The sequence below is a fragment of the Orcinus orca genome, chromosome 16 (assembly GCF_937001465.1).
Source record: "Orcinus orca chromosome 16, mOrcOrc1.1, whole genome shotgun sequence".
Classification (NCBI taxonomy): Eukaryota; Metazoa; Chordata; class Mammalia; order Artiodactyla; family Delphinidae; genus Orcinus; species Orcinus orca.
In genome coordinates this window covers 1122366-1136598 of record NC_064574.1, presented here as the reverse complement: position 1 = coordinate 1136598, position 14233 = coordinate 1122366, and the positions used below count along the sequence as shown (strand labels likewise).

Below are 14233 nucleotides of genomic sequence, written 5' to 3'. Positions count from 1 at the left end.
GCTGCCGGGCACTAAGGACTGGGTATGCAGAACCTGCTTTTTAATCCCCGGGATTGGGAGATGCGTGTATCGTTGAACAGGTGTCAGCCTTTCAAGTTTGGTCATAGTTGCTGGCAGTTCACTGAAACTAAGAAAATTCATTCTGGGGCTTCCCTGGTGGCGCAGTGGTTGAGAATCCGCCTGCCAATGCAGGGGACATGGGTTCGAGCCCCGGTCCGGGAAGATCCCACATGCCGCGGAGCAACTAAGCCCGTGCACCACAACTACTGAGCCCGTGCTCTAGAGCCTGTGCTCTGCGACAAGAGAAGCCACCTCAACGAGAAGCCCGCGCACTGCAACAAAGAGCAGCCCCCGCTCGTCACAACTAGAGAAAGCCCGCATAGCAACGAAGACCCAACGCAGCCAAAAATAAATAAATATTTTAAAATATAACAAAATATACAAAGCATTCTTAAAACTCAGCAGTAGAAAACAACAACAAAAAACAGAAAAGAAAATTAATTCTAAGGTTTTGAAAGTCAGTGATCTGTCTGTACCTGTGAACAAGCAGGTGATGAACCACAGTGACTAGCTTACCTAGTAACTAAGCCAGGTGTGTGCTGATTTTTCTTAGGGTGGTTCTGTCCTAGACTAGGAAATGTTGCCCCTTGTTGCAAGAACGTCTGCGATCTCTGGTGTAAGCGGTGCTGGAGAATCATGACTTAAATGCTAAAGTTCCACAGGGAATTCTTTTTAGTCAAATTAAGTAGCTGACTGCCTCTAGACGTCTCAGGTAATCATATAGTTCTATAAGCAGATACAAAAGTATTTATTGATATTTTCCTGTGGATGGGCTCTAAAGCGCTATTTAGTAGGCACTGAGTAACTGAGAATACAAAATGATTTGTCAGAGTTGTATTTTCCATAACAGTACCTAAGGACCAAAAAAATTACTTAGCCAAGTAGTAATTAAACTTGACGAAGTCATGGTCCTTCCGTTGTGGAGTAAATGGACGAAATTCCTAGCAATGGAGACTTGACGAGAATATGTTCCATCATCAACATCACTGAGGGTCCCTGGGCTCTGTGCAGCCCTGCCATGGGGCGGGGGTCGGGGGGGTCCTTGTGTCCATCCAGGTGAGGAGGGAGGCTCCAAGCACGGCAGCGACTTGGCCACGCCAAGCAGCTGGAAGCTGTCGGAACTGGGCTTGAGAGTCCTCACAGCCTGATTGCAAAGCCCACCGTCTCTGGGATTGAAGGGAGGCGCGTTTCATTTCCTGCCCTCAGCTCTACACCACCGTCTCATGCTTCGTGCCGAGGTGGCTGACCTGGTGTCCCTCAGCCAGGAGGCCGCACCCTTCGGTTTGGGTTCAGGTCCTGACTTCACCTCTCTGTGTATGTGTCTCTCTGTCTGTGACATAACTGTTGAAGTGCCTGTGTCGTGAGGCTACAGGGGGCCAGGGGAGCCCAGCCCCTGCGGAACCCAGTCTGGAGGGAGTTCATGTGTGTGTCCTGTGTTGTGATCAGAAGTGACCATGCCACCTGCAGGAGGGGGCACGCCTGGGCCACTCCCCTGCAGGCCGGGACACCACCACTCCTCTTGTCACATCTTTTCCTGTTTCTTGATTTCTTTCCACATTTTGTTGAAATACTCCTCAGATCATTGTTTCATTGAAGATGCGCGAGCAGTACTTTTCCCAGACTCTTGCGTTTATACGTTCTTCTGACTTTACACTTTGTTGATAGTGGAATCCTAAGGTGAAGCTCCTTTCTTCTTAGAATTCGAAACGTGTTTTGTTTGGGGAAGTTCTTAGCGCCCAGGATGTAGAAGTATGGCCTTGGTGCTCTACCTGGTGGGGCCTCAGTTTGCACACTTGTGTTTTCTTTCAGCTCTAGTTTTGTTTTCAGTTGACTATTTTTTCTCAGTTGCCTGTATTCTTTGCTTTTCAAATTCCTGCCTGGCAGATTCTCTCGTTTTCTGTTTTCTCAGTGCTGGTTCTGTTCAGACGCTTCCTAAACTGTGCCTTCTCTGTGCTCTGGCCTTCAGCCGTTTCAGGCATGCCGTTGTACCCGTCTGCCTCGTTGACAACTTCACTGCTCAGATAGTGATTTCCAGAGACTGTCTTATCCTTCTGTGCCCCTTTTTCTTCACAGCTTAGTGTAATCTCAGTCTCTGAGGACAGCAGAACTATTGTTTAAGGCAGTTTTAGGTTTACACAGAAATTGAGGAGAATGTACAGAGAGTTCCCTTGTACTCCCTGCCCGCCCCAGTCTTACAGTCTATTAGCATTGGTGTGGTACATTGTTTTGAGTGATGCTCCAGCATTGATACAGAGTAACTCAAGCCTGTAGTTTACATCAGGGCTCACTCTTGGTGTTGCACATTCTGTGGGGTTTTTCAAACGTATAATGACATGTATCTGCAGTTGTAGTATCAGAATAATTTCACTGCCCTAAAAATCCTCTGTGCTCTGCCTGTTCATCCCTCCCTCTCCCAACCTCTGGCAAACACTGATCTTTCTACTGTCTCCATAGTTTTGTCTTTTCCAGAATGTCAGAGTTGGAATCATATAGTCTGTAGCTTTTTCAGATTGCTTTCACTTAAATGCATTTAAGGTTCTTCCATGTCTTTTCATGGAAAACACAAGTTTGCTGAATAATATTCCACTGTCCGGGTGCACCACAGTTTATCCGTCACCTGCTGAAGGACATCCTGGTTGCTTCTGAGTTTTGGCCACTATGAATATATCAACTTATTTTTAAGTAGTAGCCTGTAATCACATACAGTTTATTAGATCAGTAATGAGTTTAGAAATTATGTCTGTCCTCTTTTCTTTGAACTGCATGTTATTTAGAAGTGTATCGTTTAATATTTAAACACCTGAGGTTTTCATAGGTATTTTCCTTTTGGGTCTCTAATCTGTTAGGGTTGGGGACACACCGTGTATGATTTCAGTCCACTTAAGTTTGTTAAAACTTGTTTTATGGCCCATCGTGTGGTATGTCTTGGTGATTTTTGAAAAGTGTAAGTTCTGTGGATGCGGGTGTCATAGAGGTAATCGGGTCATGGTGGTTGATAGTGTTCTTTAGACCGTCGGTATTTTTCCTGATTTTGTGTGTGTGTCCTGTCAGTTTCTGAGAGAGGGCTGTTAAGATTTTTGTGACTGTGAAGTTGTCTGCTTCTCCCCTTATTTCAGTCAGCACTTGCTTCATGTATTTTGAGGGTCTGTTTTTAAAGTGTCTCTCGCAGACAGTGTCTAGTTGGGTCTTGCATTTTTTTATCCATTTTGACAATCTCTTCCTCTTAATGGAGTTTTTAGTCTATAGAGATTCATTTTCATTTTCCCTTCAGCTTTGTAGCTTTGCCTCCTTACGTCTTTATTTAGAGGTTGCCCAAGGGACTACAAAACACACACTTAAATTTTATCTGTAGTTTTTGACGTCTCCTCTGCGTTCTCCTTGTAGACTAGCCTGCCATGGCAGACCAGAGACAGCGCTCCCTCTCTACCTCTGGGGAATCCCTGTACCACGTTCTGGGGCTGGACAAGAATGCAACCTCGGATGACATTAAGAAGTCCTACCGGTAAGAGGCCTGGGCCCGGGGTGGGCGGCTCCCGCCCCTCCTGTCTTTTATCTGCGCGTGTTTCCCCGGCCTACTCGCCTACTCGCTGTTTCACTGGTAGCCCTTCCACTGCATCTTTGTGTGTGTAGTGTGTCCCCGTATAGCTTATGATTATTACCTTAATGTTTTCTTGGCAACAAAAACAAAACAATAGCAGTGTGTGGGGTCATGCACACTCCCTACCCTGGAGCAGACGGCTCGGGGGGCAGGCCTGGATGTGCTGAGCTGTGGTGGCAGGGTCTCACCCCCCGGGGGAGCCTTCCCGCATGGCTGAGCTTGCCCTTCCCCTGCGGTGTCCCTGAGCAGCTGCCAGAGACCGACACTGTCGTTGGTGCAGACAGTTGACACAGTCCTCTGTGTTCTCAGCTTATCTCCTTATCAGTACAATAAAATGCCTGTGCTGCACGCTCCTTGCCTGTCCCTCCATTTGGCAAATGTACAGTCAGGACGCTAGAGGGCAGCAGCGGGGTTGGAAGTTCTTGGGAGCGCCCGCAGGTCAGCTCTCACCCGGGTACTTGCTGCTCTGTGGATGGCTCAGCACGGGAGGTTTGCCCTTAGACAGTTGCAGAGATTGCTGTTGAGCCTGGTGTTCTCTAGTTCTGTGGCCGGCTGGAAAGGGAGGTGGTGACGGGTAAACGTTCCTCTGCTGGCCCTCCATCCCGGTGGATGAGCGTGAGACGTGAGACCAACAGATGGTTTTGGTTTGCAGGAAGCTGGCCTTGAAATATCACCCTGACAAGAACCCAGACAACCCAGAGGCCGCAGACAAGTTTAAGGAGATCAACAACGCCCACGCCATCCTGACGGACTCCACGAAAAGAAACATCTACGACAAGTACGGCTCGCTGGGGCTCTACGTGGCCGAGCAGTTCGGGGAGGAGAACGTGAACACCTACTTCGTGCTCTCCAGCTGGTGGGCCAAGGTGAGGGCGCAGCTCCCACTCTCGCATCCCGCCAGGTGGATCTGGGCACGTGGCGGGCTCCTCGTCCCCATAGATACGGGCAAAGGCCCGGTCCCAGCAGATTGTAGCTGGCCTGTGGCCTGCCTGCGTCCAGCCCGCGCGCACAGAGCGAGGTCTGTGCCGAGTGGTGACGTCCACAGCATTTTCTTTCGTGAGTCACTGTGGTAGAAATAGGAAATGAACTTTTTCATCACTTTGTGGATAGATTTATTTTTGTGATTAGGGAAAACTTGTTAGAAATATCTAGCTTGAGAAACTTCTGAAAAAAATATTATTGTTTTATATTGTAACATTACCTGGTTTCCTGATTCTATCCAAAGCATCTGTCGTGTGAGGCCCGAGGGTGTGGCTCACTGCAGGGCACTGAGCTGTCGGAAGCCTGTCTGGCAGCGGCCAGTCAGCCCTCCTCCCCTCTCAGGAGTTACCCTTCTTTACGCAGCTGGTCTCCTCCTTCCTGCCCTCCTGTCCCCGTGTTCAGTGCTTTCTTTATTCTCCTTGATCTGGAAAAGAGTCCACTGCTGGTGTGAGGACCCCTCTGTGACCCTGGCGGGGGTCGGGGGTGGGCGCAGGTTGAGAGCTGCATCCCGGCCTCGCCGCACAACCACGTCCCCTTGCCCACAGGCCCTGTTTGTGTTCTGCGGGCTCCTCACCTGCTGCTACTGCTGCTGCTGCCTCTGCTGCTGCTTCAACTGCTGCTGCGGGAAGTGCAAGCCCAAGGCGCCTGAGGGCGAGGAGACCGAGTTCTACGTGTCCCCCGAGGACCTGGAAGCGCAGCTGCAGTCCGACGAGAGGGGTGAGTGTGCCCGCCGCCCGGGGCGCGCGTGAGGGGCGGGGCCGGAGCGGGCCCTGAACGTGTCGCCCTGTCTCGTCAAACAGGAGGGCACTGACACTGTGCGGGAGTGTTTGTGGTGGCGGCGGGACGGTTGAGGTGTGAACGTGGACGCCGGAGGTAAAGCAGGCGCGGAGGGCTGTCCCCGCCGCGGACTGTGGTAGCTGAGTAGGCGGGGAGGGCCGAGGGCCGAGGCCGCTGATGAAGGTCGTGTGGGGCGGAGGTCCTGGCAGCCTCGCCCCGCCCTGGGCGCTTGTCTTACGACCTCCGACCCCGGTCGAGCCACCAGGTGGCCGAGCGTGTCGCCCAGAGACGGTGTCAGGGGCCGAGAGGCCCACCGGCCCGACCTGAGGCCACGCGTCGCTTGCTTTCAGAGGCCGCAGACACGCCGATCGTCGTCCAGCCGGCGTCCGCCACGGAGACCACCCAGCTCACAGCCGACTCCCACCCCAGCTATCACACCGATGGGTTCAACTAAATTCAGGAGAAGCTGTGATTCGAGGGTCAGTCAGCACCCAGCCACTCGACCTTAGAATCATGGACTGTAGTCCCAGAGGTGGGGCGGGAGCCGCCCTGGCCCCGGGAGGGCAGCGCCAGCCCGCCTCTGTGCCCGCTCACCCGCCGATCCCTGACACACGAAGTGCGTAGCATGCAGTGTTTAAAGCAGTTTAGCTACGGTCTTCTTCTTCTGTTGTTCCCTTTTTTAATAGCATGTGCAGGGTTACGTTCCATGTCTGTCTGTACTGTGAGCGTGTTGCGGCCAGGCCGCATTCCCCGGCCGTGGGGCCGCCTCAGGGCTCTCGGGCAGGTCGACGCAGCGGTTGGACGGCCCGTGTGGTCCCTCGCGGTCAGGCGGGCTCGGGCTCCGTTCCCCGTGCCCATGGGGGCCTGAGGCAGGTGCTGCCTGGCTGGAGCCGTGGGGTCTGCTCCCTGCCCCGTGCCTGCCAACCATGTGGCCACAGGCAGGGCCTCTGGACTCACCTGCCAGGAAGGAGCTGGGCCCACTCTCCCAGCACCGGGGCGTTTCTGTGGCATTCGTACCAAGGACAGTCTGTGCGGGACCCGTTCACCTCGTCTGCTTAGCCTGTAGCAGTTGTTTCTCATGTCTGACCTGAGGCCCCCGTGCTTCGAGTGTGCTCCCTCCCGGGGTGGGGATGTTCCCACACGTCCCCAGGCCATGAGCTGGATGGATGGGGCCCCTTCCACAGCCTCCACTCTCCCCTTCCCTGCATCGTCCTCCACATTCCTTCAGGCCCACCTGGCCTCTTGGTAATGCTCTTTGAACCTCTAAGAACCACAGATGGCAGCAGCGGCCCAATTAGTGGTGGTCAGAGGGGCTGGGAGTCCAGGCTGCCCGTGGTGAGTGGGCTGCACAGCCCTCCCCTCTGTGCTTCCCAGAGCTCTCACCCCCCCGCTTTCCTCCGACTGCTCCCTTTGGCTGTCGTTGCTGGTTTGGGCAGAGCTAGAGACATTGGGCTCACGGAGAAAGGACCAGCTGGACCAAAGGCACACTCAGGGCAGAGGGTTGGGTCCCCAAGTGGCCCTGGTGCCCTTGGGCTCGTTAGCCCGCAGCCAGACCACAGAAGCCCCGCTCACCTCTGTCCGTGCACCGTCTGTGGGCTGTTGGAAGCCAGTCTGTCTTGTCCGCGTCCAGACCTGTGGGTGGCCCCTGCTCTGAGGACTTGGAGACGTGGCTGTGCTGGGCCCGTGCAGACCAGCACCTGCCCCGGGACCTGCGTGGCCCAAGTGGGTCTGGTTTCCCATCATGCACCTTGCGACTGCTGGGCTCCTCCGGAATGTCCCGTAGGGAAGGCCGTGGGGCAGGGGCAGCACGCAAGGAGGTCAGACACACCAGGACACCTTCCCGAGCCACTGACTACCACCACCCCACCCCAGCCCCGCCCAGGCCCCGGCTTGCCCGCTGCCCTCACGGTGCTGTGGGGGGTGAGCGTCCGGCTCTGCAGGCACCAGGTCCGTGGGCACTTGTGGGTTCCGTTTTGTTTGGGGTTTTGCCCTTGAAAACAATCACGAAGACGGTCAGCAAGAGGGGAGGTCTGCGCTGATGTTAAATGAGGAATAATCTGCTGAGATCCGGCCTCTCAGAAGGACAAGAAATCCGTTGTTTGACCTGCCCTGGAGCAGGGAGGAGGCCGGACACTAGGACAGTCTTAGGTGCCAATTCCAGGCCAGCAAGAATTCAGCCTGAGAGCAGGCTCTAGTCGGCCTTCCTGACGTTTCTGGAAATAACTTTAGGAAATGAGTTGTTTTTCCCTAGAGCGGCCAAGCACGAAGTTCAGAGGTTGGGCTTCAGGTAGGCAGCCGCCTTCCACAGTGACCGTGTCATTGCTTCGTGGGCAGAAAACTCCGAGGCGCGTCACGCAGGTCAGGGCGGATCTCTGCCGGGTCTTTTGGTTCCCGAATCTTTCTGATCGTCCACTAGAAACGTGATGCTCCCCTGGAGGCCAGAGGGGCAGGTCCGGAGGTTTGTTGAACCCAGTCTCCTGTAGAATTTGTAAAAACTAAACAAATCGTGACGGTGATGAGAACAATCCTCAAGGCGAAGCTGATGACTCCGCGAGGGCTGGGCACCCCGAGGCCAGGCGCAGGGCCTGGACCATGCCCCCGCACCTGACCCCGACCCTGACCCCGACGCACGTCCACTTTGTTGACTTGGAGGCAGAAACCCTTTCAAAGACTTCCCTGTCTGTGCTTTCAGGCCCTCCCGCTGACTGAATACCTAGGTCCCTGGTTGCATTTCCCTTTTCCTTGTGTGGCCCATCTGCTTCCCTGGTGAGCGGGGTGTTGTGTCTGGAGGGCCCTCTGTTCACGTGCACGGAGGGGACAACCCTCTCCTGCTGTGATGGGAACAGGAGCGCCTCGGCCCTCGCTCCAGGGCCACCGAGGCCAGTGCTGGGTGCCCTGAGGCTCTGACAGCACTGCCCGCCTGTGGCCTGCCAGGAGCGTGGGAGAGGCTGCAGGGTGCAGACGGGAGCTGCCGCGCGTACATTTCTGTTTTCGCTTGGTGACGTGGTCTCTTGTCCTTTCTGGGCGTTTTTCTGTTTTCAACCTGCTGTAGACGTTACCGCTCGTGCGTGAGCTTTCCTACTTCTCCGACGAGTCGAGCAGCCAGCTCCGCTGGGGCCCCTTGGGCGTGCTGTGTCCACTGGGGCCGCTTGGGCGTGCTGTGTCCACAGGGCTCCTGCTTGGGGAGGGGCCCTGCCGGGACCATCTGGCGTATTCTAACCGCGGGCGGTCTGTTCCAGGGGAGCTTGTGCCGTGCCCGCTGGGGAGACGGGCAGCCTCCGTGGCACCTGGTGTGAGACCACCTGTGAGGGGGGCGGGCACCGGCTCGTGGGCTCTCCCTGGAGGGGCCCGGTCCGTTCTTCCCTGGCTCTCAGCACATCCCGCCAGGGGGACGGCGCGGGGGGCGGCGGTGGTGGTGAGGGGCGTGAAACAGTGACTGATGTCACTCCTTTCCCAGCGTTCTGAGCTGTGAGCCCCTGTGACACAGGACTCGCCTGTTTTGTTATTTTGGTTGTGACTCCTTCTCCTGTGGAATTGGCAAAAGCTACATTTTTACTGTCCTTTCAAGCACGGTTGGCGTCGTCTCTGCTGTAGGTGTGGGCAGTGTGTGTACATATGTGTATATGTATATATCACCCAGCGGCGTGAGTGCCGCCGTCCGGGGCAAAGCGACAGTACAATAAAAGTGGCTCCCAAACAGCCTCTGGTTTCTTGAAGAGTCGGGGCAGGAGCAGGGGGTCTGGGCGAGCTCCTCTGCCATGTGCACAGAAGGAAACAGCGGCCCTGTTGTGCCCCTGGAATCAGTGTGGACGGCAGGCCGGGTGCCCGAGCGCTGCCAGTGTCGGCTCCTCCAGGGTAGGGTGCAGGGCTGCCAAGGTCACACCCATACCTGGGGGCTCACTTGACCCACAGGTGAGCGGCTGGAAACCCCTCCCTCCCCTGAAACATTAAAACCAATTTTCTAAGCATCAGATACAATCAGTGACAAAGCCACGTTCAAAGGGGTCTCTGTTCTGACCCCAGATCCACCCTGGAGGGTCCCCGGGGAGGAAGCAGCTGGGCCTGGGGTCCTGTGGGCAGCAGCTTTTGGTGATTTTGTCTCCCTGGAAATAAGGGTGTTTCAGGGTGGGCGAGGGGAGCAGTTTACACTGAAACATGTATGCGTCATGGTTAGAAGCTAAATGCAGGCGCGTGGACCGCGATCGTCCGTGTGCTGCTGTGTCCTGCTGCTGGGACCGACCTCCGCCCTGAGCCCACGCACACCCCTGGGGCTGGGCTGGAGGGTCACGGTGGTTTCCCATGGTGATGGTCTCTTATGTCTGAATGTTGACCTATAATAAAGATAACTTGTAAAAAATAAATGTTTTCACTGCAGGCTGGGTGTGTGCTTTATTTAACGATCGCTGCATGATCCTGCTTTAGGAGAGTCTTGCGCTCTGGGGGCAGCTGAGCTCGGCGGCCCTCCTGAGTCCTCTGGGGGCTGGGACCTCACTACCACCTGCCTGGTCTGAGTGTGGACAGACTCCCCTCCATTTTCTAAATACCACGACTGGGGTGAGGGAAGGAATGTTTGAGCTGGGAGAGCCACGCGCCAAGGGCAGCTTGGACTGTGGGTCCTGGAGCCCTCCTGGGACACGGCCAGCAAGCCAGTGGCCAACAACCACTGGTCCCACTGTCCCCTCCTATCCACCCAGCTGACCGTCCTACCACCTCAGCCTCTGGGAACCATCCCTGCCGCCCTCAGACAGCGGCCCCTCCATCCTGCTGCTCATGAGCAGCTGTCTGGCCGGGTGAGCGGGGCTGCAGCTCTCCAGGAGAGCAGGCCAGTCCTGGACCTGTCCTCAGCTGGCAGCACAAAGTCAGGAAGGGGCTACCGCAGAGGGCACCTGGCCAGCTCCTCTGCCCCTTGGGCAGCCCCGCCCACGTCCAGCTCCTGTCCCTCTGCCTGCTCCACCCAGGGCATCAGCGTGCAGTATGCTCGGGTCCTCACGCCTGGACACCGCTGCCCCGTCTTCCTGGGTTGTCTCCAAGCTGCTGGTGACCCGGCCCTGCCCTCTGGCATCTCCCAGGCAGGGTCCGTCGTCCTACCTGGCTCCCAGGGAGTTCTGAGATTTCCCTCCCCCCCATCACCTGGACGGCAGGGAGAGGGGAGCAGGGGACAGCCTGAGCACCACCACGGCTCCCTGACGTGGTGCCTTTGTGCCTGTCTCCCACCCGAGACAAGCATCCACTCCTGGGCTCTTGCAGGAGGCGGCATCTCTGCCTCAGGGTGTGTACGTCCACCACGTGTGCCCTTCTGTACACATCGGGGTGCTCAGGCCCTGCGGACCCTGGCGTTCGGTGGGAGAGGCCACCCTAACCCAGGAGGCCCAGGGGTCTGGCTACCTGGCACTGCAGGGCTGTAGCGAGCAGGTACCTCCAGAAACACCAGGCCTGGCTGCCGGCGCTGCCTCCCACGCCCCGGGGGCGCTGGTCCCTCGCGCTTGTGCCCCCCTCAGGTGGGGTGCTGGGTCTTCCTTCTGTGTCCTTGCCCTTAGCGAAGGGCCTGGCGGAAATGATTTTAAAAAATCTAAACAGCCTAAAAATACTAAGAATTGTGTAACAAACACCTTGAAACTCTATTCGTACATAACAAATATGGAGTAGTTTAGATTTCCCACAAAAGAAAACATGACAGTGAAGACCCACTTGTACGTCTCTCCCAGGCCCAGAGGTGGCCCACTAGGCACTCCAGCTCACTTCTGTTTGTGGTTTTAAACCCTGCCTACCAGTCTCACCGTCCATAAATAACACGTACCACTGATTTCTAAGATTTCATAAGTTGTACAGCACTAAATCACTGTGAGTGTCCGTTTAGCGCAGGGTTTTTTTTTCTCAATCCAGGTGGCTACATCTAGGTCTAGTTAATTTCTGTACAGCACATATCTCATGAATTAAACACAAGTGGTTGGTGGTCTTGTTCACTGAGGATACAGGTGGGTTTTAGTTCCTGGCTGGTGAAGCAGAGCTGCACTGCCCTCACCGGGGACCATCGCTGGGCAGGCGTCTGGAAGCCCGCCCTTGACTGGTGGCCCCAAATGCCCTGCACATCCACAGAGAGGAAGGCCCCCTTCCCACCTCCCTGCCAGCCTTGTCGTCCTCACACGTTTTTCCTTATTTTCAGTATTTTCTATCTGGGATACTTAGAAATAGGACGTGACAACGTGACACCACCCCTTAATGATGCGCATTCGGGGTGGTGGGCAGCGGGACCTCAGCCCCTACTGGCCCTGGTTTAGGGGGACCGAGGGCCGCGGGCGTGGCTGAATGGCACCTCGGAAAGACTCCTAAGTCCCCCCGATGCCCCTTGCCCTCCCGTGCCCAGTTCCAGGACCCTGGCTGAAGCTCCTGGCTGAAGTCGGGGTCGTCGGGGTCGCAGCGTGCGGGCAGGGTCCTAGGCGGACCTCCCGCCCCCCTTCCCCGCCCCACTCGCAGCACCACAAGGCAGCCCCGCCCGTGGGCGCGCGGGGCGTGGCCACGAGGAGGGGCGGGGGTCCGGGCGTGCCTGGCGTCACCCGCCCGAGGGGAGAAGCGTCTCCCAGGTCGGGCTCCGGCCCGAGGACGCCGTGTGGCCCGTCCCGGCGGGAGGAACCTATCGCTGTGGGGCGGCCCCTGCCCCTGGCGCGCCGGGCCGCCCACCCGCTCCAAGTCCCGGGGACCCGTCTCCATCTGGCCTCAGGGAGACCCCCCCTGCTCGGACTCCCCAGAACTCCGGGGGGGCCCTGAGGCACCACCCGCGGCGCCCGAGACCGCGGCTGTCTCCAGCCCTGTCCATTCGGCCCTGGCCCTTTCCGTCCGGGCGCGTGACCCCCAGCAGCCCTGGGCCGGGACACTCCGCTCGCGCTGGGACTGGGGGGGGGGGCGTGGTGGCGGTTGGGGAGGGTCCAAGCCAGCGCCGCGCCAGTCCCACCCCCAGACACGTGACGCCGGGGCGGTTCTCGGGGCCCCCCAGTGGGCAGCCGATCGGTGACCAGGGGCACCGAGGGCCCTGCGCGGGGAGTTAGGCCAGCCCGCCCACCCGGCAGTGCGGCCACCCCAGCGGATGTGTCGCTGCTGATATCGCCATAGCTCCCATCCCGGGGTCACAGACCTGGGTCCCCGTGAACCCCGTGCTAGCTGCCCTTTTCTTACCCTTCTAACCCAAGCACAGCTAAAACCCACCTGCTGCCCCTGCCCTGTTCCTTCACATCTGAATCCACGGCCCCCTCCCTTCCTGCTACCCACAAGCCCTCAGCTTGACCTCAGAGAGCCTGGAAGTCTCCCAGCTGCCCGCAGCATCTCTGGCTGCGTCGTGCCCCGGCCCTGGCCCAGGAACCTGTACACCGGTGCCCCTTCCTCGGACTCACCCTGGAGCACTTAGGGCTGCGTCAGGCGGGGCCCAGGATACAGGCGTCTTGTGGGTGCGTTCTGATGCCAGGTGGCCCATCGGTGACACCGTGACGGGCGGTGTCCTTGCCCAGGTGGTACCGACCCACCAGATCCTTCTGCCGACTGGCCCAAGTGCACATGCCCCTCGCCCCGTGGCAGCAGCTGCTGGGGAGGGGGCGGCACCTCGCGGGCTGACGAACCTGAGATTGCCCCTGGATGCTCACCATTCTCAGGTTGGACAGTCCTGGAGGCACTGCCCAGGCGGCTGATGGGTCCTCAGCAGGCACGTTGCTCCTCTGGGCTCCTCACCCTGTGTCCCAGGAACTTCTGGACAAGTGAAGGAGGGGCTCCGGGTCTGCCTCCCGCCCCGTCCTGGCCCGGGCTCTGAGGCTGCAGGCTGCAGCTCCACCCTCAGCTTCTTCCTGCTACCCGCCGACCCCTCGGCCTCCGTTGGGCCCACAGGAGCCCAGGTGCCCGGAAGGCAACACCAGGGGCTGCTAATCGGTCCCAGCTGCCACACAGCCTGAGAGGTTTTCCCTGGGGGTGGGCTCCTCCGGCCCTGAAGGGCACCACCCAAGGTTTCTTCCCAAACGCGAAGCCCCCGACGTTTCCAGCGGCTGTGCTGAGCCCTGTCCCCAGGACAGCCTTGGACCTTGGATCCTGGTCCTGTTTCTGGGACCAGGAGGGGCTGGAGGGATTGCCCCTTCCTCCCATTGGCACCCCGAAGACCCTCTGTCAGGGCTGTTTAGAAGGACCACCCCTTGGGGTCCTGGCAGGAAGTGGCCCAAGAACTCCCCTACCTCGTCTGTCTCTGATGAGGAGCCGCAGCCTGAGCAGGCAGGGCTCGGCCCTAGGCCACCACCGACCCTCGAGAAGCGGAAGGAAGCCGTCCCACCCCCTGAGGCTGGCGGCTGAGTGAGGTGGGGGCCCTGAGCTGCATCACGCACGTGTGTGTGTCTGGGGCCATGTGGCCATCTGCACATGCATGAGCACATGTGGGTCTGATATCTTCTGTGGGAGCTGCTCGTCCTCTAGCTGGACTCGGGGCCCCTCCCAGGACGACCTAGCTCTTGCCCAGCTCATCAACAACGGTTTGCCCCATTGCTCATCTGGGAAGAGCTGGCCAGACAGAAGGGTGTCAGCTGCATCACAGCACCTGAGCAGGGCCAGGCCTGCTGCAGCCTCCAGGTTCCCGGCACAGAGCGCAGGATGAATGAATGAACCAACCAACCAACCAACGAATGGGGCCCTGGAGATATGGGGGAGGGTCCACTCACCAGGTTGGGGAGGAGAGGCCCCTCCTGCTGACCTTGGGGCTGTGTCGCTCCTCTACCCTGGCGCCTGGCCACCTGTGGACAAGCTCCCGCCTTTATCTGCTGCCCTTGGCCTGGTCCCCACCCAGGGACTTCC

At 57.9% G+C, this 14233-nt stretch overlaps 1 protein-coding gene across 4 annotated transcripts in view; it reads left to right on the top strand.

Moving 5' to 3' along the window:
* The window catches only part of DNAJC5 (DnaJ heat shock protein family (Hsp40) member C5), a 30949-nt gene extending 21159 nt beyond the window's left edge, over nucleotides 1–9790 (top strand). For 3 of the 4 annotated variants that reach the window (XM_004282368.3, XM_033410366.2, XM_033410365.2), the window contains exons 2-5: nucleotides 3445–3562; nucleotides 4311–4524; nucleotides 5185–5356; nucleotides 5767–9790. In XM_004282368.3, coding sequence (XP_004282416.1) covers nucleotides 3456–3562; nucleotides 4311–4524; nucleotides 5185–5356; nucleotides 5767–5870 — 597 coding nt within the window. In that variant the 5' untranslated portion in view covers nucleotides 3445–3455 and the 3' untranslated portion in view covers nucleotides 5871–9790. Of the gene's footprint in view, nucleotides 1–3444; nucleotides 3563–4310; nucleotides 4525–5184; nucleotides 5357–5439; nucleotides 5513–5766 lie in introns of all 4 variants that reach the window. The other variant, XR_004478414.2, reaches the window with a different exon arrangement.
* The last annotated feature ends 4443 nt before the right edge of the window (nucleotides 9791–14233 follow it).